This window comes from Balaenoptera physalus, assembly GCF_965194825.1.
Source record: "Balaenoptera physalus genome assembly, chromosome: 5".
Taxonomy (NCBI): domain Eukaryota; kingdom Metazoa; phylum Chordata; class Mammalia; order Artiodactyla; family Balaenopteridae; genus Balaenoptera; species Balaenoptera physalus.
Window position 1 is genome coordinate 82,006,483 of NC_138884.1, and position 24,898 is coordinate 82,031,380.

At 33.8% G+C, this 24,898-nt stretch overlaps 1 protein-coding gene across 7 annotated transcripts in view; it reads right to left on the reverse strand.

Annotated features, from left to right (window-relative positions):
• The window catches only part of GUF1 (GTP binding elongation factor GUF1), a 39,877-nt gene extending 17,975 nt beyond the window's left edge, over positions 1-21,902 (reverse strand). For 2 of the 7 annotated variants that reach the window (XR_014264398.1, XM_082464220.1), the window contains exons 1-15: positions 21,554-21,901; positions 19,509-19,620; positions 19,207-19,355; positions 18,842-18,922; positions 17,856-17,933; positions 16,148-16,231; positions 12,718-12,782; positions 11,992-12,195; positions 10,390-10,529; positions 9,146-9,269; positions 8,664-8,796; positions 7,697-7,840; positions 6,631-6,764; positions 4,208-4,309; positions 3,216-3,335 (exon numbers count right to left, since the gene is read on the reverse strand). Coding sequence is in view for 5 of the 7 variants with exons in the window: in XM_082464220.1 (XP_082320346.1) it covers positions 3,216-3,335; positions 4,208-4,309; positions 6,631-6,764; positions 7,697-7,840; positions 8,664-8,796; positions 9,146-9,269; positions 10,390-10,529; positions 11,992-12,195; positions 12,718-12,782; positions 16,148-16,231; positions 17,856-17,933; positions 18,842-18,922; positions 19,207-19,355; positions 19,509-19,620; positions 21,554-21,718 (1,835 nt within the window). In the remaining 2 variants the exon portion in view is untranslated. Of the gene's footprint in view, positions 1-852; positions 1,044-1,873; positions 1,911-3,215; positions 3,336-4,207; positions 4,310-6,630; positions 6,765-7,696; positions 7,841-8,663; positions 8,797-9,145; positions 9,270-10,389; positions 10,530-11,991; positions 12,196-12,717; positions 12,783-16,147; positions 16,232-17,855; positions 17,934-18,841; positions 18,923-19,206; positions 19,356-19,508; positions 19,621-21,553 lie in introns of those variants that run through there. The other 5 variants (XM_082464218.1, XM_082464221.1, XM_082464219.1 and 2 more) reach the window with 5 other exon arrangements.
• Between the last annotated feature and the right edge of the window lie 2,996 nt (positions 21,903-24,898).

Below are 24,898 nucleotides of genomic sequence, written 5' to 3' on the forward strand. Positions count from 1 at the left end.
CTGAATTATTTTATCTTACTGTAATACAATCTGCCCTCTGGTTTGTTTATTGACTGAGTAGACATGCTTTGAAAGTAAGACAACCGTTTACTGGCTATGTGACCTTAAGTAAGTTATTTACTCAGTCTCCTCAATTATGAAATCTAGGCAGTAATTATTAAACTCATTAATAACAGCTGCTGCTAATATCAAACATCTATCACTTTGCACAAGTACATTTTAATTCTCAGCATAAGACGGCCCCATCCTTATTTTAATTTATATGCTTATGTAAACTGTCTAGTTTCAAAGTAACATTTGTAAAAATTTTATGAAAAACTAGAGCACATGTCTAGATACTATGTTATTTGAATATTTAATAACATATATTTCATCTAAATATATCCATCTAACAAGTTGATACTTAAGGTGATTATGAAAATATTTTATCTTGGGCTTGAAACTAGATAGAATCTTAAGTATGGGGCCTTTTAGTGTGAGTAAGGAATATGCTTGAAAAATTAAGATTCACTGAGCACTGACTAGGTGTCATGCAGTCTTCTGAATATTTTAAACATATTTCATTTAATCTTCACAGCCTATGGAGGTAAGTAATAGTATAATCGTGATTTTACTAAAGAGTAAGTAGACAAAGAGAGGGTAATTTGGCCAACGTCACTTTGCCTAGTGAGTGGTGGAACAGAAATTTGAAACCAGGCAATATGGCTTCAGAATCTATGCTCTTATCCACCCATGACTCTCTTTCAAAGAAAAGCCAAGAGGTTATTTAAAACTGAAAACCTGGAAAATAACAAGCAAATTTTATAATTTTCATTCTGTTGTGTTCAACATATTATAAATTACGAAGAAAAATTAAAAGATACACAATTTTTAATTTATGAAAATTCCTTATATTTTCCCACCAATTATTTATCAGATTGTGTTTTCAGAACTTTTATAAAAGCATCTTTTGGAACTTCAACGTTGCCAACTTTCCTTAGTTTTTTCTTTCCTTCTGTTTGTCTCTTCAAAAGTTTCATTTTTCGGGTAATATCACCACCATACTGAAAAACATTTTTAAAAACTACAAGTCCAAATCACTCCACAGAAAAATAATCCTACAATTACCTAGAGACATCAATACAATTACAAAAACTTTACAATTATTATCCATGAAGTAGACACCTGCAAAGTGTCTTCCTAAGGGTAACTTCCAAAGTTACCTCCAAGCAGATCCTAATTTTACTGTCTTCTCAAAAGAATGATAAAGGCTTTATTTATTTGTTTTTGGAAGGAGATGAAGATCCTCAGGGAAACCCAGTACAACATTATGCATGTCAAGGAAAAGTTACCCATCTCCTTACTGATTCAAGGGCTTGAAATTTTAGATTATATAGCTGTAGTCTAATACAGAGACTCACATAGGCTTAAATGTGTCAGTCCCTATGCTAAGGATTTAGAAAAAGCATTTATCATTTAATTCTCATAAAAACTTAATCTTTTATTTTAATGGACGAAACAGCAAACTTGGCAAAGTAATGCAGGAGAGATGGATTTCAATTTGTTTCAACTCCCATTGTAAGACACAGTCATTGTCTTCAAAATCTGTCCTTATAAATTAAAACAATAAAACATCTTGATCATAACTGTTATAAAAATGTTCTTAGATAGTTGCACATAAGGAAAATTTTAAAAAGATGGGAAAATGTGATCAAAATGAGTACGCTATTATTAAAGTCAAACTGAAATTTACCTATTTAAAAAGAAAACGTGGAGATGAGATAAAGGGTATTATAAAAACCAACAATAGAAACCAATGTATTTATACCCCCTCTGATTCTAAACTTATAAAATAGATATATTATTACAAAATAGAACACATGTAGATACGTACGCATTTTGCCAAAACATTTTTCCTATAGGCTTTCACACTGTAAACGAGAAAGTTTTGTGTAAGTACATAACTTATACTATTTAAAAGTACTTATTTTCAAAATCAATCTCCCCTTTAGTAAAGATATTAAGATCAGATCACACCTATATAAAATTGCTGTAAGCAAATAATTAGATAGCTTAAATGCTCTTGTATTTATTTTCATGTATTTGGAATAAAGTAGAAAATTAATTCAACATGAATATCAACACAAACTTTGTTAAGAATAAAAAAAGGTCAAGGCTTGTGGGCAGTCTTGAGGTCAAATTTAAGCATGGTGTGAGCTTGATTACAACAATTATAAAAGGTCATTTCCAGCTCAAGCTAAAAATACTACTACTACTACCACTACCAAAAAAACTAAAATGGTTATTATCTCATTACTAACTCTACCGAATGTGGGTCAAGAGTGACTAGGAATATAAAGAACAATATATTTTATAAAACCCATTTCAGGGAAAATGAAATAATTTTAATATAGTCATTTAAGCAGCAATAAACTACTTCTATTATGTATCTGAGAAATTTGGAGGATCAAAATTTGAAAATAGCTCCACTTTCTTGTATTCCCTAAGAAGATATAAAAGTCTTCTTTTTCTTTAAGGTATTCTCTACCTCAGCACATTTATGTTTGAATGATTATTTGCTAACTGTTTCAAATTGCATTTTCCTGGATGTTCCCTTATTATAAATAAACTTCACTCTGCCTAATCTCTGGGCAGTTATGAAACACAAAATAACTAAAGCAAAATGGTGTTAGGAAATGAAATTCACTGCAAATACAGGCTTACAATTTATCCCAAGACTACTGCACACCCCTGAAGCCTAACATGATACCATCATTCCTCTCTCACCTTTACAATTTACAACCGGACTAGCTCTGAGGAAGTGATATTAAATGCTTCAAGTAAAAATCATAATTTAGTTTTCTCTTTTGGAAGAACTACCTCCAAAACCTTTTTAATTCCAGTTCCTATTAGTTTATAATCTACTTAAAGGGATAAAACCATAAAAACTTTACAGAAATCCGGTAACCATGAAATTCAGTGGGGTCACTGAATAAAATAAGTGGAAATAAAACTCCTCACAGCATATATACTAATAACTAAATAATTTTCACCCAAAAGTGTCGTATAAGTAATTCAAAGTAACAGTCATCACTTCAGTAGAATTAAGAGATTAATGTTTCTTAATGTAAGTAGGAATAAATTTTAGGACAATGTTAAGTTTTTTAATATTCTTTCATTTTCTATGTATATCACTGCTAAAACCAACCAGGGAACAAAAATGAATTTCAACTCACGTTTCTCTTGCAATGATTTTGCTTCCAAGAGCAGCTTGAATTGCTATCTCAAACAGCTGCCTAGGAAGAGAATCCTTCAGACGTTCACATATGGCTTTGCCAGCAGAGTATGCTTTGTCTCTGAGATAGAAAAAATGCAGTTATTCACATATCCTAAATAAGAATATTTAAAGTAGCTTTCTAGTTAATATGCATAGTCAATGTAAAGGCTATTAAGGAGATACAAATGGAACTTGTTTAACATAAGCATCACTTAATCTCTGAATCATATATGACCTTTCTGATTGCAAAACTAACAATCTATTACAGAAAATCTAGCAAAACATACATTAGAGAATAAAAACCATTCCTTGATGGGCTTCCCTCATCCATAGAATACCACTGTAAAACATTCTAGAATGTTTGTTAAACATATATCCATCCTTGTAGTTATTTTTCTGCATACATATTTATATTTAATTGTTTTTTACAGTTTGGATCACAGTGTTTATGATATATTTTACCTTTTTTACTTAATAGACATTTTTTACATCACCAAATATTACTCTACAATATAATTTTAATGGCTTAATAGATTATTATATGGGTGCCCCATAATTTATTTTAACAAATCCACTATTTCTTGAACATACAGGGGATTTCATTTTTCATTATTATAAAAGTTTTAATGAAAATAAAAAACTTTTTGTTCTCAATTCTAAATTTATCATAGTTTAAAAAACATTTTCTTTTACTTTGTCTCATGTGGTAAGGGAAACACTTCTTTCCATGACACTACTATTTTTGGCTATTGTAATTCTGTTCTCCTTTTAACAGTTTGGAAAGAGAAGCATGGAAAAAGAATGGAAGGAAAAACCAGTACATGGAAATTTAATTACCTTTAAGTTTTCAAAATGTAGCTGTCAAATAAAAATGAGCAACCAATAATTAAATGAAAACATGTCAAAAAGTGGGTACTTTCACATTCTGTGATTAGTTTCTATTCAACTTACTTGTGTACAACAGTTACTAGCTCTTCTACAATATTTCCATTCAGTAGAATATCCATTTTTACAAGTTCTGCAGTCTGGTAGCCTGCATCTTCGTAGTCAAAACTAACAAGGAAAAATGTCCAAGTGATAGATAAACATTATATTTCCCAAGAGATTACGTATTTTTTCTTTTCAAATATCTTTTTTATACCTCCCGCCATATCCTTCCTAAAAGATCTAACTTTCAAACAAAATGTTACATATAAATTTCAGATGAATGGATCTACATGACCACGATAAGGAACAAACTTCCTCATCTTTTTGCATTTATGAAATTAGGTACAAAAATCAAGGGGAACATGCTCTACTGAAGGAAGGGGAAAAAACTGTGAAGCCAGGCTAGGAAAATGGATCACTGAAAGAAAATGTCACCTACCCAATGTTCCCTCCTAGCAGCTGGCTGGCTGTAGACAACAGTATATTCTAGTGAGTCATTCTCAGACTCATGAGTTGGGTTTCTTTTTAGTTTTCTATTACCAGTTAAATAAATGCTATGACAGTGCTAAGCAGCCATTAATAAATGAGACTTCTGGACTTCATATATGGCTCTTCAGTGTGAACCTTCACAGGGCTTTTTTGAGAATGAAATGAGTTAATACATGTAAAGCACTTGAACAGCCTAGTACATAAAAAGTGTTAAGAACAGAGCCTAGCTGAGCACAATAAGCATTTAGTAAGTGTCAACTATTTCTATTAACGATATGGTCAAAGCTTAAAGTGCTAATCAGAACAGGTTTAACTTACAAAACTGATGTCTTATGAGAAAGAAAATTTCAATTATGCTTTCATGTCTTTACAATTATGGACGAGAACATGTGTATTCCTCCTGCCTTAATTTTAAAACAAACCGGTGCCTAGAGTTGCAAATGTTTGGCTTCGAAAGGTTTTCAGCAGGAAGGTCATTAAGTGACACTAATACTCTCTAAAACCTGATTACTGTCTAAAGTGTTGCCAAAATCCTTTCTTTATTCAACAAACATCATTAATCATATACTATATAAAGGTACTATGTTAAGTACTATGCAGAATAAGAGGAGATAAGACATAAGACTTAGTCCCTAGACTTTCTACCTTGTTTACAGCTTTATAATTTTCTATGCTCCAAAATCTTAGAATTTCAATTTTTTAGAATATGAAAAATTATCCACATGCATTTCTGCACGTAAGAATTACCTTAATTTTGGAAGCTGGAATTATTTTTACATAGTTCAAAATAAACCATGTTCTCTCACTTAATGTGAAATATATTTAATTTTACAAGCTAAAAGATTTTTAAGACCACTTAACTCAGAAAGTGGTACCCAAATGCAAACTAGAATTCACAGACTTTTGTTAAAAGTGTTATAAACACTTAGTAATCATTCTTTAATTATAGTAATTGTTTAACAACTTGCTGCCTCAGTTCAGTTTATTTTAAATTACATTGTTACTTATTTGCTCAAGCTCTTGTCTGAAAGAAGACATAGGAAAAAAATTCGGTGACGTATTAGAAAAAATAAATTCTCAATACAAATAAACAAAGAAGATTCCTTTGTATCATGAGTTATGCTGACTCTCTTCACTGAAAAGCTCATTTCACAAAGTAAACTTCCAGGTCACTGTAGCACGTTCTTCAAAACACTGGGATTTTTCTTTGAATGCTAATTTTAAGTATGAATGCACATTCATGCATGTTTTACAGATGTGAACATTCACTTTTCCATCAACTTCCCCATTATATTTTACATTTCCTTTATATCCTAGTATATGCTATCCAGTAATGTAGGATTTTAGGACACTAAGGGCACCTAGAGTTATTTGCCTTAACAAAAAATACTCCCACAATGCTATACTCTTCCTTCAGTTTTACCAGGCTGTTCCTCCATGTACTTTTATGGGATAAGATAATGGTTTTCATGATGCAGACCACTTATTCCTGAGAAGACCAAGTTATTGAAGTGTTCACAAATACAGGGGCACACGCAGCATTTTTTACAGACTAAATATGTACTTCTATTTTCCAAATGTACACACATGCTCCTAGGATTACATAACATACAAATACATTTTAAAAGTGTCACTGAGGTCATAGTAGGTTTTTCAAATTATTATAATTTTTAATCAACATACAGGGGTATAACTCTCATGAACAGGGCACTAAAATTGTTGCCATTAAGAAAGGAGTAATAGTTTGATGAATCAAAGAAATTCATTCTTCCATTAAGCAAATTACAAGTACTCTGTAACACCTATAAGGTTGCTCCAAGCTTTTCTAACCTTACAGTGTGATTCTCAACCATCTTCAAGATCACTGAGATTAAATAAGTGGAGTATCAGTAAACACTTGCTGGTCAATATTTCAAAAAAATTTGTCCAGGTATCAGAGTTTCCCATTAAATTTTTACCTAGCATATCCAGAAGACAGAGATTTCAAAGAATCATAAAAATCCACCACAATTTCATTCAAAGGGAAGAGATATTTAAGCATTATTCTATTTTGATCAATATACATCATATTCTTCTGAACTGCTCTTCGAGCCTGAAAAGGGAATAAAAAATGTATTGAATGATAACCTATTCAAATAATGGTTTATTTAATGAATATAGAAAGATGTCAATTACCAACTTTAAAGAGTGGGCAAAATGAAGGAATATTTTTTTAATGGTCTAGTAAAAACATCTGACCAATATTTATAATACAGGAAGAACCACTTTGTATCTCAATTACAATATACTTGCTACCAAAGCTTTTAATCCTTTGTCTTTATCAAGCTACTTCGTCTTTTTTAATTATACAGTATTTCATTTAACAATAAATCAAATTAGCTACAGATAAAGTCAAAGTTCTAATTTCTTATTTTACAAATAAAAGAAATTTAGGCCCCGAGAAATTAAGTGACTAAAGTTAAATTTTTTTGTGACAAGACAATTAAAATTCAAGTCCACTAGTCATCATTTGAGAGTTCTTTTCAATATATGTCAGAATATTTCAAGTATGTACTTTTTAAGGACTATGATTATATCAAATTTGTGGATTAAATCATTTATTACAATGTGGCAAGAACTAAAGCAAACTGAGGAGTACCTTCCAAACAAAAGTCTCTAAAGTATTATAATTATCTTTCAAATGATACTCAATTTCAAATACTCAAAATGGCGAAAGGAAATTATACTTTTAGCTACTCAAGTTAAAAGGGCATCAAATTCCTTTCCTTTAGGCTAAAATAAACTAACACAGATGATCAAAAATTCTGGCTCTATTTTCTTATTTAAAAATCAAAATACTGTAATTATATATATGTATATCTACATGTGTAAAGAGGTAAAATATATAAAGATATAGATCTTTATGAAAATTTCTTTTGTTAAATTCAATGTGCACTGCCGAGAGAAACAGTTCAAAACCTAAGCTGGGTACCACTGTTTGAGAAGACTAGTTCACTTTTGTATCAAACAGTATTACATTTATACCTGGCAAAGCATCATTATTTTTCCAGTATATTCATCTGGTGTGATAATGGTGCCCAAAACAATTGGCTCCAAATATTCTGTTACTTTTGACTTATCAGGGAATTGTGCAGGATTGATGATTGTAATTTCCTTTTCTCTGTATTCCTAAAAATAAGAAAAATCACCAATAGTTAAAAAGAAATCTTAATAGTTACAATGTTTTTAAATTTGTTATTTATAATATATATTAGAATTTATTGTTATTGAATGTGTTAGAATAAAAACAAAAGAATTCTTAAAGGTTAGAATATTATCTCAACACACTTTAGATTAAAAACTCTCCAACTGTAATCCTGAACATTAATAACCATCATTAATATATTCTGGTTATTGACATTTACTAAACACATTGTATACACCACTTAGAAAAATATGATGGAAGAATATATTTTAATCTGCCCCTTATAAGGCACTGTAAGTAGTTTCCCAAGTTAATTTTGTTGGAAAATATTTACAGATGCCAAAGTTAATATTTGTTTAAAATGAATAGATTGCCACTTAGACTGAATACAATATTTATTGTCTCTACTGTTAACTTGAAATCTAAAATTTCCTACAACCACGTAGGAGAGAATGCTTTACTTTTCATAAGATGAATTACTTATGACCGAAATTATACTCTTAATCTTTGTGCTGAATTTAGAACAGTATTTTCAGAACTAACTCTTACTTTTTACCCTTAGTAACAGACTAGTATTGATAATGTGGAGGTTTTATCAGGTTAAGAAAAATACTGCATAAATTAGTTCTCAAGTAACTTCTCCATCATAAGGTAATTCAACTTTTATTACTATTAATCAAGAAATATTTAGTTTTAATAGCTATTCAGCTACTGGTATACTAAAATATTTCTCTTGTATTCTGCACACACATACACACACACATACATTTATTGAGTTTTCCTTTGTATGCTGACTCACAACAGTACCTTTATCAATTTTGCTGATGAAAGAACAGCTTTATATGGAACAGTAGGGGTTGTCAAAATAACAGAAGCATTATATTCTTGCTCAAGTCGCTGGTTGAAAACTTCCATATGCAAAAGTCCAAGAAATCCTAACCTGGGGGAGAAAAAGACAAACTCCTAAATGTTTATGTCCCACGGGCTGTATTTTCTTTGATGAATATACTGCTACTTTGTGGGGGAGGAGTGAATCAAAAGAGTCATTCAATCTATCACATCATAATTAAGTGCTAACATAAATTCATTAAATAAGATAAAATCTTCCATTGGTAAAATAGTTTTAAAACTTACCCACAGAATATGAATCCACAGTGAGAAATAGGCAGACATTGTTTAGTTCATTTTACACTAATATGAACTTATCTTCAGAAATGTTAAAGAGCAATAAACCATTTAAACTTTACTTTTCAATAAAAATGGAACACTACAACATAACTGAATCTTACCTCCAGCCAGCACCTAGGGCAAGGCTACTATCCCGATGAACTGTCACACTGGAATCATTTAGAGTCAGTTTTTCTATAGCACTCTTCAGGTTATTATATTCAGATTGGTCTATAGGATACATTCCTGGGGACACAATGATTTCTAATTATCACATGTGAAACGCTGCCTAGAAAAGCTAATATGCGCTGCTGCCAAGTTTAAAATTAATCGCTTAGCTTTTAAATTACTTTCTGTATTTAACTGACCAAAATACTGGTTTGCTAAGAAAACTATAAATATTAAGTTAAATTGGCTTCAAAGTATTTTGCGAGTTTCATAAACTTTGAATTTACTACTACATTCACACTCAAAGTGATGTTTTTGCTTTTGCAAAAAATACAGAGAAAACAAAAAAGAACCATGGGAATTAAGCCTATTAGGAAAATACATTGTGTTTATTTTAAGAAACAAAAGTGCAAGACATCCACAACCACAAATGAAATTCCATTAGCAGATAAAAAGCAGAGGTAGAAATGAAAACAAGAACTACTGATTCATCAGATTCTCTTTCACCTCAAACCCAAGTCCTCACCTCTTAAGTTCTTCAAAATCCAAATGACTGACTTTGTCTTAACAGGGGCAGGGAGAGTTAAACAACATTTATAATTCTCAATGAGAGATACAAAAGGGAGAAAACAAGGACTGGATACCCAGTACAGAGTAACCAGATGACCTTCAACCAGGTCTTCCTTTTTCAAATGTATGTAATATAATACAGAAATAAGAGGTTCTGAAGTTATGCATACATGAGGTGACACTCTTCTCTGCCATATATACATTAGTATAATACAGTATTAAAGAAAGGCCAGCTAAGGGGAAGGCACTCAGTAAATGTCCACTGATAATTAGTAATAAAAACATCCTAATTAGAAAAGTATTTCAAATATAATGACCTACTCTCTAGTGAAACAAGAAGGAAGTTCATATTACTGTGCTCTTCCAATATATCAGGGGGCTTGTTTAAAAGGTTAATTTTTAAGAAGTCCTAAAAAAAATTTAGGAAATTATCTCCCACATAAAGTTTCACCATACATATGCAATTAACTGGTATGTAAATAGCACAACCACAAAAAAAAAAAATTAAGAAAAAACAGTAACTTATTTTAACAGGAATTAGCTGCTATTTAAAATGAGTATTTCTAATAATTTTTATTTCAATTTAGAGTAAACTGGGCCTTATCCTTTGAATATGTGCGCTCCTCACCTGCAAATACCATTGGCTTCGCTGATTTAAACCCAGGCAAGGGTTCCACTGGTTGTTTATGTAAATATAATGTATCTCCTATTTGTGCTTCAGTGACATCTTTCATCCCAGCAATCAGATAGCCCACCTGTCCTGCATATCTAAATAAAATTATTATATGGAAATATTTACTGTTTTAATGTTTCATGTGCATACTCACAATTAGCTCTACTCTTCTAGGAAATGATCACACTTTCCAAACAAAACCTCATCAAACTGAAACTAAGTGCTACATATCAATTCTCAACTCTAAGAATCGTCAGCAAAAGAACATCCCATGCCTTAGAATCCATTACCAAGGACCTCTGCAATACAATAAGCCTAGGGACCTTCTTAATGACTCTGCCCACCTCTGCATATTAAACAACAGTGAAACTGATAAATGCAGAAACATAAAACGCTCCTTGTAATATTTATTAGTGAATTATATTACAAATGTCCTTTAAAAAAGAAAAGAACAATTTTAACCACGCAAAAAAACGTGAACTCTCTACAAATCTGATTATCTGTTTGATGTGCCTCTTGCAGGAAAAGAGCAAATCCAAGATTTCAGAGTTGTAGCTTTTTTTTTTTTTTAAAGCAAACTTCCTAAATGAAAATTTCCATTTAGGATGAGGTACAAAAATCTTTACTAAAGATGCAGTAATTGTCAATATATATGCGACACAATATAGACAGACTTTGCATAGCACAGGGAATTATAGCCATCATCTTGCAATAACTCTTAATGTATAATCTATAAAAATACTTAATCATAATGCTGTACGCCTGAAACTAATACTGTAAATCAACTATACTTAAGAATATAGACACATTTTAGAAATATGTGAGTAAAATTAGAATAGACTTTATGACTTTCAATTACATAAACAATGACAAAATAGTGCAGTTTTAGACATAAAACATTAAACTATCAAGTGTGACCTATATAGTCACCTGGTTCATATCTTGAATTTGACAAATGATGAAACAAAGACCTTAGAAAACTATGTGCCCAAGGTAATCTATCTTAGTATCTGGGGTACTGATGGAATAGGCACTCAATAAATATTTGTTTTGTAAGTGAACTCAGAACTCAGTTTTATAATGTACACTACCTTGCTAACCTCACACTCCATAAATTCTTGTTAATCAAAGTTTTACCATGAGTTCCACACTAAAGAAAACAATTATCGAATTTTCTTCACTATTTTATGTTGAAAAATCTAATTACAAAAAAGTTAAATGTCAAAAATTGATACCCAGTATGGATATGGATATGGATGAGAGAACTATCTCTTTCACTGTCTCATCAAGTACATCAATGTTGGACCCAGTCTGCAACCAGAATATAAAATTACTTGTGGCTAGTCAAAAGGAATAAAAAAATACATCAAATTCCTACTGTCCCTCACACATGAGATACTTTGTGAAAGAGGATTCACGATGTAGTTGCATTCAATAATCAGGTTTTGTTTTTTTTCTAAGTTACCAAATTGGGATCATTCTAAGCACACCAAGTTAAGAAAGGCTGTGACAGAAACACATACAAGTGTCTTTTAATTACTAATGCAGATTACTTACAGTTTGTGAGTTGGCTGCTCATTAGGATTCAGAACTCCTACTTCGTTAACTTCATATGTCTTTTGAGTATGCGCAGATACAATTTTATCTCCTTTGGAAACCACTCCATCAAATAATGCTACATTGGCAATCACACCCCTATACTGGTCAAAGGTGGAGTCAAATACCAAAGCTCTCAAGGGATTTTTGCGATGCACTTTAGGACTATTAAAAATAAGTAAAGAACAAACACTAATAAATTAAAATTAAATAATAAATAAATTAAAATCTTAATATAATGCCTTTTTAACTCAAATATTATGCTTAATTTATTCTAGTACTTGAGAAAGGTTGATTAACTGACAGCCAAAATAAAAGGACCTTTCTATAAGGTATAATGCCTATGTTAGTTTTAATTCGACCTCAAGTTTTAAATACATTTTAAATGACTGTTTTTAAATTACTTATGAAACTGATGAAATATATTTGTTCAGGATTAAGAAAAAAGCAATAATTACCAATGTATTCAAGTCTATTGCAATAATTGTTAAGAGATCCCTATCATCCTTTTTTCTTTTATTTTTCTATACTGTATTTGCCTTCTATATGTTACTAAAAATAAATTAAAAATTTATTCTCACTAACTGCAAAGAGTACATTTGCCATAGCTACTAAGCTAAAATAGCAGATCAAATTGATGGACCTTGTACTGTTAAACAAATAGTATAAAAAGAGCAAAATACATACGGGGGTATTCTTTTGATGACTGCCTGAAGAACACTTTCAACATTCGTTCCAAGTTTAGCAGAAATCTAAAAATATGTATGTGAAACAAACATTGAAAAAGTTAAGGCTTCACTTTTCTATTCTTGTGACTGAGCTTTATAATTAGAAGGGAAAAAGAACTCTAAAAGTTATCAATTTGCTTGAAGAATTTGGTAAAAGGAAGCACAAAGCATATAATGTATCAACAACTGCCCTTCCATTACAGTTAGGTGATTCTCTGGTATTAAATTACAAAAGCATTCTGATTATGGTATTGAAAGAACAGTGGACTAAGAGTTCAAAAAAATCTGGGTTATAATCATCACTCCACATGTAATAAATGACTTCAAACAACACACATTTCTTTAAGCTTCAAATTCTTCATCTGATAAATGAACTGATTATTCATATTTTACCTAAACCTCAAGGTTGCTGTGTGAATAAACAATATATGTGGATATCATACAGGTTAACTGTAGGGCATATTATTACTATTGTTCTCACACTGAAAATACAGGCCAAAAGACTCAAAACACACGTGCATCTGACTCACCTTTGTCATTACCAGTAATTGAACTATCTCTGAAATCTTTATTTCAAACTCAATTCCGTGAATACTTCCTCTTACCCTTTAAAGTCCCTCTAGATCAGAGTTTCTCAACTCGACACTAAGGACATTTTGGGCTGGATAATTGTTTGTTTGGGGGGCTGTTCTCTGAACTGTAAGATGCTTAACAGTATCCATGGATTCTCATCTACCCACAAGATGCCAGTAGCATCCATCCCCCAGTGCGACAACAAAAAAGGACTTCAGACATTGCCAAATGTTTCCTGAGGGGCAAAACTACCACTTAATGAGAACCACTGCTTTAGACTCTAGTACATTCTTTGCAACAATCCTTTAAGATCACAACCTCTAATCCACTGAATAGGCTACTTTTTTTTTTCAGTATCCATTCAGCCCCCTGCCTCTTTTCCCAGCTGAGACTCCAAGGGTCCACTGTTTGTAATCACTCTGTTTAACTACTTTTTATTCTCTATCATAAGCAGTTGGTAAAACCTCAACTGTGACTGCATCCAACTATGTGCCTTTTCTATGCCTATAATCAGAGCAGCTTAACATTGCTGGAGAAAAGTCAAGTAACTGGTCTGGTTGGTTTCTGTAAGTTCATGACCACAGATCTCAATGTGCAGTTAACATTTCCTGGTAGTCCCAGGACACATCCCTTACTAAATTCACATTGTCGCTCATTAATTCACACCACCTTCCTTTTCAATCTACACATCTTCCCTATGGCCAATTCACTCTCAGATACATTTGCCTCTTACTTCATTTAAGGAAACAGAAAACATCAAAAACTCCTTTACCCAAACAGACAAATCCATCTGCACCTGTATACACAAACTCTTTGCCTTCTCTCTTGTTACAATGTGTATTCTCACCTCTCTGAAAAAATCCTCGCATCCTCCTCTTCTGAATCCTACTCTCTAATCCTTCTCAAATTCTTATTCTAAACCCCCTACAAATTGATAATAATGTAGTCTGGCTTCTAGGACCTCTTTTTCTACCTACACTTCCTCCCTAGGAAACGGCATCCATTTCCATGGCCTCAATACTACATACATGCTAAAGACTCTTAAATATCTTCGACTCAGCCCTCTCCACAAATGCCAGAATTGTAGATTTATTCAATATCTCTACTTGGATGTCTAACAGACATTTCAAACCCACTATGTCCAAAACACAGCTTTTCATTTTCCCACTGTGTCTGTTCCTCCCCGAGTCCTCTCCATATTAACAAATATCAGTATTCAACCAGTTGCTCAAATCCAAACCCTCCATGATTCTTTATTTCACTTCCCTACACATAACACACCAGCAAAATCTACTGTATCCACAAAATACACATCAAATTTGCCCACTTCCTCAACATCAGCAGCACATACTTAGCCACCACCATTTTGCACCTGGGCTACGACTACAAGCTGGTTTCCCCGTATCTCTTCTTACCCTTTTTTAATCCATTCTCTATAAGACAACCTGAATGATCAGCTTATTTTCCTCTCTTGCTTTAAAATTCTTTCATTATCTTAAAAATTTTAAACGCTTTAGCACAGCAAGAGTCCCAGAATGACTTGATTCCCGCCTAACCCTACAAAGCCGTTTCATCTAACTGGGCTTCTTTCTGTCCCTTAAACATGCCAAACCTTGCCAAACATGCCAAGCCTTTACACTTGCTCCTTCCTCTTCCAGAAATGCATTTCTCCCAACTCTTCATTTCTTCAAGTCTCAGTTCATCAGAGAAGAATTCCCTAAGTTACTCTGCATCACTGCTCCTCTCTGAGAAAAAGACTTTTTTCATTGTTAAGTATGGTAATTCCACCTGGAACAATACACTCTGTTGAATGTATTTCCTTGATAACATCTGTCTCATTCAATAATTACTATACTTACTTCTCTTTTTACTTACTCAGTGAGTGCCTCCCCAAGCAGAATATAAACACAAGACAGAGGTCTTGCCTGTACTGTTCACTGCTGTTGTCCCTAGCCGGCACACACCAAATTAAGTATATGAATGAATTTTGTAAAAATTTACTAAAATCTAAACAGTTAATTATACTTCAATATAACATAATCCAAGTCATGATACTATAATTTCAGAACTGCCTTACAATGAGGTCCCTCTTCATAATAAAAACCATTAAATTCTACATATATATCCAAGAAAAAAAATTATTGCTTTTTCTAGTTATTACCAAGTTTATATAATCATCCAATGTGTTAAAATTTTTAAAAAAAAACAAAAAAAAAACACTTCATCAGCTGAAACTTCCTTTTTCAAAACTCAAACAAGATTGAAAGTGGAAGCTAAACATTATATTACTGCACTGACAGACTCACTACACAAGCACGTAGCACAGCACAGTTCAGCGATGGCTATTTAACACCCAAAGCACCATTTAAAAGGTAAATTTAAAAATTCAAATTTAAAACAGTATCAACTTTGATATAAATAAAATCTATTTCCAAGAATGATATGTACATATGCCTTGAAATTAGTCTGGCCCTGCTCTTCAAAGAGAATATTTCCATAGAGGCAAAATGGCATACAAGAAATAATACTATAAAGAGTTGCAGGAGGCCTACATTTTAGTCCCGGCACATTAGCTAACTAGATCTATAACCTTAAGAAAGTGATAAAATCTTTGACTCTTAGTCCTTTCAACTGTATCATAAGAGTAATTTCTATCTGTCCTAACCATGTAATAGGGATTTTTGGCAAAGATCAAATGAAATATCAGTAAAAAGAACTTTGTAGAACTGTAAGATAATAATATACTTAGGCCAATTACCTGAGATTTTTGAAAGTAAAACCAAGTCTTCTAAAAAAAAAGAAAAAAAGTATTTTACCTTAATGCATTCATCACTTGGAATATCAAACACCTTTTCAATTTGTTTTTCAACCCTTTCAGGATCAGCATTCTTCAGATCTATCTTAAAAAAAAAATTCATTATGTCTTAATATAATTAAATTAAAATGTATTATATATTAGTGGTATTTGGAGATAGATAAAAGCATACCTGCTTTTAAACTAACTGACCCCTTTATGATTTTATTTTCAAAAGTATTAAAATAAGAATAATCTAGAAAAAGGCAATATAATTTTAACAAGCATGGCCACTGAAAATAGGCAGACAGCAGAGCAAGCATGAAACTTTAGCTATTCAAGGCAGAAGAGTTCAATAACACCATGTAAACCGATTTTATAAGTTAGATGTAACTTATAACAACAAACTGTCTTACCTATAAGCAACCTTGCTTCTTTTAAACCTAACTTCAATATCAAAAAATAAAACTGAATGCCATGCAGATTTTTAATTAAGACTCTTAATTTATTAATTTTAAAATATAAAAGTTAAGCTTTATCAACAGTGCTCAGTTTAGCACTTAACTGTTAAGTGTCCTGTGTTACATTGTTTCATCCTAGTTCATAAGGTCCTTTTCTTTTCCTTTATATAGTTTAGTCCAACACACTATTGTGCCTGCCCTGCCCTTTACTACAGAAACAGCCCCCCATCACTCCATGTAATTCAGGGAGACTATCTTCTCAACTACATGCCAGGGTATAGGAGTTTGAGTTGCAATTTTATCATATGCAATTCAAAGAATAAATCCCACCAATATACAACTGACCCTTGAATAACAAAAGTTTCAACCGCACAGGTCCACTTGTATGCAGATTTTTTTTCAATAAATATGTAAAAATACACTTGTAGAACATCATGTGCAAGACTTGTATTGAATGGATAGCCTATCCCTAGCAAAGGCATAAGATGAGTGATATTTAACATAAAATTAATAATGTGTTGGTTTTCTTACTGTTTCATAACTTTGCTTTCAAAGAATTACATTACCATACAGTATGCCTCTCATAACTGGAGAAACTGCATATCAGCCTATAATTATATATAAGCATATTTTTTTAAATGTAGCAATGTTTCCAATACCGTTATGAATGTGACTGTAATACTGTATGCCATAAAAACTTTATAAGGATTCATTCATTAGTGTATATGCTAGGTTTCCATTAAGGAATCACATACAGTATCATACTATAAAGCAATCATATTTCTGCTTCATCATTATCAATGCGTGAATCATTACACCTGCAAATAAATATGAAGTTCTTTTTCACATTATGTTTTAATTTTTTGATGTCTAGTGTCGGTAATACATATAACATCTACGGTATTTTGTATCACCTAAGACAATATTGATGTAAGTACTGAGAGATGATTCACCTTATAAACAGATGATATAAACTTAGGGTATTGATAAATAGAGTACTGTAAATATATTTTCTCCTCCTTATGATTTTCTTAGCATTTTATTTTCTCTAGCTTACTTTATTGTAGAATATAGTATACAATACATATAACATACAAAGTATGTATTAAGAGACTGTTTAAGCTACTGGTAAGGCTTCGGTCAACAGTAGGCCATTAGTAGTTAAGTTTGTGGGGAGCCAAAAGTTACATGCAGAATTTTGACTTTTCTTTTCCTTTATATAGTTTACAAAGTAAAATAATAAATAGCATTGTTGTGCTAACAAATTACCTTGTTTATGACTGGAATTACCGATAGCTGTGCTTCAAAAGCAAGAAAGAAGTTTGCTACAGTTTGGGCTTGAATACCCTGGAAATACCAAGACACAAGACACTAAGATGATCATTCTACCATTTATGGCAAAAGTTGTAATTCAAGACCATTCCACACATCCTCATCAAAAGCAAAGGTACAAGGCAAACTATGGTATCCATACTTCCATGCATCTGGACCATTCCCTGTGAAAATTTCTTTCAGTTCAGGAAATGTTTTTAGAGGGCACTGTGTTACGCTTTGGAGACAAAGCAGTAAAACACAGATCCTTAAGGGCCTCTAAGCCTCCCAAAGGACTCTTGTGACACATTTTGTACAGCCCAGTATACGCATGTAAGGTAGAGACTGACTCTCCCTGACAGGCTCAGGGAAGATTTAACACAACAACAAAAAAATCTTTGGGTTTTGAATGAAGAGTCTGTGAGAAACTGAAATATATCAAAAGCTTACTTTAAATAGTTTATCATAGGTCTTATATTCTCATCTCAATATGTTTTTATGGTTATGTTTATACCAGAGAACTTGGTAATGTTACTGACAATGTTTCTTTAAGCCTAACACTTTACAAATTATTACCTTAAAAACACCCAAAATGACCTCAAAAATAAAGATTTATTCTCAAGTTCTGCTAAAAAATTGAAACCTCAGATTAAGAACTGCTTAAAATTGAGGTTTTTTTGGTAGGATGTATATATAGCATGACACACTTCAAAAATCTCTTGAACAATTCCTCTGAGCAGCTTAACATTTTTAAAAGGATGAACTAGTCAACTTCACAGACAAGTTTAGTGTAATAAAACTTCAAATTAACAGGACCAAAACATAACTTTAAGTAATAAATCTTATTTTCTTCAAACACAAAAATTCTATTTCCCAAAGCATTTTAAGGAAAACCCTGGAACAACCAAATAGCATATCACGTCATATAAAATTAAAGTACCTACCTCATTTGCATCCACCACAAGTAAAACACCCTGGCAAGCTGAGAGTGACCTGGATACTTCGTAACTAAAATCAACATGGCCCTGAGAAACAAAAAATATTAATGCTTCTAAATGTTAGAGTTTAAATGTTTCTTAGGGAGGGGCATTATGGTAAATCTATTGACGCCACTGGATAAAAAGTTAACAGGTTTCTTTTTTAGCCTGTGCTTGTGAAACAACTTACACTAACATAAGAACACTGAGAAAACAAAAAGCAAAGTGAGGTGTTTAATGTTCAGTTCAAAACTGAAAACAGGATTTGTTTGCAGTATTAATACAAGGCTGATCTTAATTAATAATAGAGAAAAAATTGATATTAAACTTACCGGTGTATCGATGAGATTTAAAAGGTACTGCTTTCCTTCGTAATCATAGAAGAGAGACGCTGTCTGTGCTTTAACAGTGATTCCTCTTTCTCGTTCCACTTGCAATTTATCAAGGACTTGTTTATTATTTTTTGTTTTATCAATTGCCCCTATAAATAGAAATGTTATTGATATTTCTATGAGCTTTTAAAAAGAGACAATACTGCATATACAATTAAAACCAAACTTTTAAAAAGCATGGTAAAAGTAATTATCAATTATTCATTGCCATTAATTAGGTATAGAATATAAAATGAAAATACCTGTTAGTTCCAGGAGCCTGTCGGCTAAAGTACTTTTGCCATGATCCACATGTGCAATGATACTGAAATTTCTAGTGTTTTCAACAGGGAATCTAGACATATCAATTTTTTCCTAGAAAGGGGAGAGACATATTACATTTATGAGTATAAATTGTGCAAAATATGAAACAAGTATACTAAATTAAAGAATGTTCTTTTAGTCTTCTTAGAACAATTTCATTTATAGCATTTATATTGTTTATATTATTCCTCTGACAGTAAAGAGACGTATGGCTAAAGTCGTATTACAAGCAATGGATTACAACAGGACCATCAAAAACATTGGTTTCACTGTCAAAGGTGACCATATAGCTAAATAAGTCTCATAATATTTCCATCACTCGAGGGCCAATGAGGAACTGAATGTATTTTCATGAATGGAGAACACAAGATACGTAGAACTCCTCTACAGCCTTAGAGCAGCGGTCCCCAACCTTTTTCGCACCAGGGACCAGTTTCATGGAAGACAATTGTTCCATGGATGGGGGGCAGGCGGAGGTTCAGGCGGCCATGCGAGTGATGGGGAGCGATACGGGGCAGCAGATGAAGCTTCCCCCCGCTGGCCCTCACCTCCCGCTGTGCGGCCCGGTTCCTAACAGGCCTCAGACCAATGCTACCACTGCCTTGGAGCACCTGGTCTAACAAAATCTCTTGAAACAAAAAAGCTACAGAGAAGCTTAAAGAATAAAAGGAAAAGTTTTCGCCCCCATCACATATTTAATCAACAGTCTACTTAAAAATCTGTGCTCCTAGTAGAGCCTTCAAAAGTTTAATTTAGATGATTTTGTTATTTGACAACTTCTTTGGAGAGAGAGAAGGAAAAAAAAAAAAAGATCACATCAGGAAAAAAACCCTCTTATTTATCACTTTAATTCTTAAAATATTTTGAAAAGTTAACTTCTGATTTTTAGTTGCATACAGCTTTACTGTTTTACTGAGACTCACTGCAAATTGCTAAAAACTGGTATTTAAGTAGATATGTCAGCTTTTTGTACTCAAAACATTTCATTTTTCCAATCAAATTTTTATCTTCTACCAGCAAAAAAAAAAGTGAAATTACAATGAAATACACAACTCTCATGAGCTTAAGTTTCCTTTTTTTATAAGTGCTCCAATACAAGGCGCACAATAAGAGTGCAACTACACCTGAAAGAAATTCTGCAAAAAAACTAAACCTGATTTGTTTGCCCCGTGGATTTCCACCCCCCCCCCCCCCCACCATTCAATTCGAAAGATATACAGTCCTGCACCATTTTTAAGATCTGGGAATTGCAACATAAATCCATTTTACATTCCACAGGCATTTTAGAAAAGGGTAAAACCTAATAATTATATTCTTTTTTATCCGCAGTTACTCATAACTTGCGTTCAGTTACTTTACTGCCTAAACTGTATCTCTTCACAGTTATCAGACAGTATAGTTTTTAGAGTCGCTTAAGTCCCACCTCCTCCAACCACAGGAATACAGTCAGAACTGCACAAGCCTGCTCCGGCTGAGACAAAACGAAATAATAAAACAAACAGAAGCTACGGCATACCCAGCACTCCTTACAGTGTAGGTACTGGGCTAAAAGGTCTGTGCCTTACACCGTGCAAGCCTCACAAACAGCCATTCGGAGTTTTATGAGCATCTCATTTAACAACGGAAGAAACAGTCACAGAAAGGTCAGGTAACCTGCCCAAGTCCCACCGCTAAAAAGTTGCACGAAAATGGAACGAGCAGCTTCCCCAGTAGGCTTTTAAAATTAAATACATGCTGAGACCAGCACCTCGCATAAACAATAAAAGAGTTCTGATTATCACCAGTGAGGAAAGTTAGGGCGTGACTTGCCCAAGGTCACACTGGTGAGCAACGGAGTCAGAAACCCGAGCGGAGCCCGCGCCCTTCACAGAAGCGCAGCCTCCGTTCACAGGTAGTCCTAGGAAGGCCGACACATTCCCAAATTCGCCAGGAGCCCCCTCCCAAGTTTTAAAACTTGGCTGACGAGAAACTCAGCGGCGGTCACCTTGCGGTCCGCGGAGCTGTAGCTCCTGTCCGGAGGCTTGGACTCGGCTGCAGCTCCCCGGGTCGGCGCGGGGCGAGGCGCGGGCAGCCCCCGACGCACCGCCCGGGTGGTCCAGGCCGCGAGCGCGCATCTGCGCCAGCAGCCCTGACCCGCAGGCGTCCACATCTCCCCGCGCGACAGAATCGTCAGGAGAGGGTCCCGAGAAGCGACGGCGCCATCACCCCCGCCTCCGTTTCCTCCAAGACGCCCCCGCTAGGGGTAGGATTCAAACACGCCTTCGGAAGCAGGGAGGAAGACTTGAGCTGGGAAGCACCACCCAACCAGCGACCGCGACAGGACGCCCAAGACGCTCGGCGACTCGCTGACGTCCGGACGTCGCATGACGTCTTGACGTCAGCGTGCCTCCGCGCGGAGCTGTAAGGAAGTCACGTGAGGGAAGCTCTCGCGGGCAGTGTTACTTGTGCTCTTAGCGAAACCTTGGGGGTTAACCTACCAAATGGAAAAGTACGAGAGTAACTTTTAAAATCTAGAAGTTGAGGTGTATTCTCCATGTTGTCTGCGATATCGCTAAAGAAGCTGAGGTGTATTCTCCATGTTGTCTGCGGTATCGCTAGTATTGAAGTGCATCCGAATGGAAACGGGCAGTAAAATTTATTGCAATAATGTATCCTAGGAAAGTTTGGGCCAGAAGTGAAGGTGGAAAAAAATTACATCCTGAAAGCTCTTAATCTCTATCACCTTCGGGTTACCACTTCAACAGTGTTTACCTTGTGGGGCGGGCAGAGCTCTAAGGTGGAAGATAACGATAAGAGATAATGAGACCTGTATACCACATCTAGTGTCTGTCTCCCACTATCTCCCGTGGACATTTCTGCAATATGCAGGGTTTGGTGCAGAAGAAAAGCAGCGGCTGTATTGAGTTCACCATTGTACTGTTTCTAGTTATTTCTTGGGACTACTGTAAATTAAAACAATACTTGATACATCACTAATTGCTACTGTCATCTTACAGAATGAACTTAATAGCTACCTTGAAATGTATTGAACACAATCGTTTCTAATAGTTCATATAAGTTAGTGTTGCCCAAATTTCAATAATTTGCATATTATACTCAATGATTTTCACCATGTCCTCATACCGCTATTATATACATGATATTTTTCTTTAAATCAACTTACCTTTTATACTTGAATGAGTTTATTTTAAAAGAAAAATTTGTATCATTTTCTATAAATGGAAAAAGCACTGTGACCTGTCCTAAATTTCAAAGTAAAAATAAGTGTAATTAATAATAAATGTGATTCAATTCTAAATAAATGTTACCTGATAAAGGCTCAGAATCTCTCTTGATTAAAAATGGGGATGAATAAGCATTAAAGAATTTTAAAACATAGCACCAAACTGAGATAATTCTTCTTGACCTAATCAACAGTATTGAAGTAAAACTGAAAGGAGAAGAATTTTCTCTGTATGATTCAGTGTCCTTAATGCCATGTCTATGTTCAACCTAAAATTATCTTGGTACCTCCATTAGTCCCACACTTTGGGAATACTGCAATATCTTATGTGGTTGACATTATACTCCCAGACCCAAGATGAAATATGTATTTATTAGAAAAATACTGAGCATGCCTGTCATGTAATGTACTAGATATGCAAACTCAGACAAATTAAGCAAATTGTCTGAAATTGTATAATAGGTAAATGGAAAAAAATCTATATTTGAATTCAGATTAAAAACCAAAGCTCAAACCTCTACAATACCTTTGACAACACAAGATCATTTAGTATTCAACCTGGGAAGAAAGGGGAAGTGGAGTCACTATAAGTTTCAAAGTTGAGGTATTGTTTTTCTGGGCCTTGAAGGATAAAAAGTTTTTCTGAAAGAGATAACTGGAGCCTAATCAAACAGAGGGATCATTGCCAGCATAATTGTACTTACTATGTTCCCAATACTATTCTACACACTTTGTATATATCAACTCAATCCTTACAGAGCCTTCTAATGCAGGTACTCTTATGATTGTTTCTATTGTCCATGTATCTGAGAAAAATGTGGCCCAGGCTTTTTAAGTAACTGCCTATAAGTCACAGAGTTAGTGATGAAGTGGGCTGTGAGCCCAGGTGGACTGGCTCCAGAGTCTACGTCCCTTAACCACTCCATTAAACTCTGCTGAGCGAGGGTAAATGAGTAAAAAGGTATGACATTGAGTTAATGCTCAGAAGAGGAAAATGGCCAAGATTAGAGCCTCGGCATTTTACTTGAGGCAAGGGTTTCTGAAGAGCACACATAATTAAAAACATATAAATGGAGGCTCATTTCCCCGTAGAAGGGAATGTATAATAGGGAAGTTACATTCTTGCATAGTACAGTCATCTTCAACTATTGTATTTATGTTTTTAAACATATTTGAAGGGTCTATTGATTTGCTAGGGCTGCAAGAACAAAGTACAGTAGAGGGGGTGGCATAAACAAAGAAATTTATTTTCTCACGGTTCTGGAAAGCAGAAGTCCAAGATCAAGGTGTCAGCTGTGTTGGTTTTTTCTGAGGCCTTCCTCCTTGGCTTATAGATGACCATCTTATCCCTGTGTCTCCATATGGTCTTCTCTCAATACCTGTCTGTGTCCTAATCTCCTCTTCTGATAAGGACACCAGTCATATTGGATTTGGGCCCACTCTAATGACCTGTTTTTAAGTTAATTACCTCTTTAAAGACTTTATCTTTAAATATGGTCACATTCTGAGGCATACTAGGGGTTAAGACTTCAACATGTGAACTTTAAATATCAATTCAGCCCATAAGAAAGGGAATAATAAATTTTTTTAATAAATTTAAAAATTATATATATAAACAATTTTTATCACCTCTAAATTCTGTTTCAAAGTTACTGACATGTTGGAGCATTTTTAACATTAGTAATACCATTAATAAATATTTAATATCAGTTCAATAGTTATCACAGGTACACACACAAACTTAGAGCAACTTCACATGATGTTAACAAAGGATCTGGATCTCCAGAGTGGCTATTAACCAGATAAAATGGTGCCCCAACACGTCTACAGTGGAAAATACAGCTTGGAATTCACGTTTCAGTTAGTTTTTTAAGTCTTCCGTGATTTATTTTTTTGAGTTTCATATTTTTTTTCAAATTGTGCACATAAATTAAGGCTTTATAAATATTTTTATATCAGAAAATAGCAAGTATCTGGGGAAAGGAGGAGAAAAATTGGTTGGTGTTATATATGGAAAGAACAATTTCAGCCAGGTTCCTGAAGGACCTTGGATAGAGTCTTTGCTACTTACCATTTCACTATCATTCCGTGCAGAAGTGATTGTAA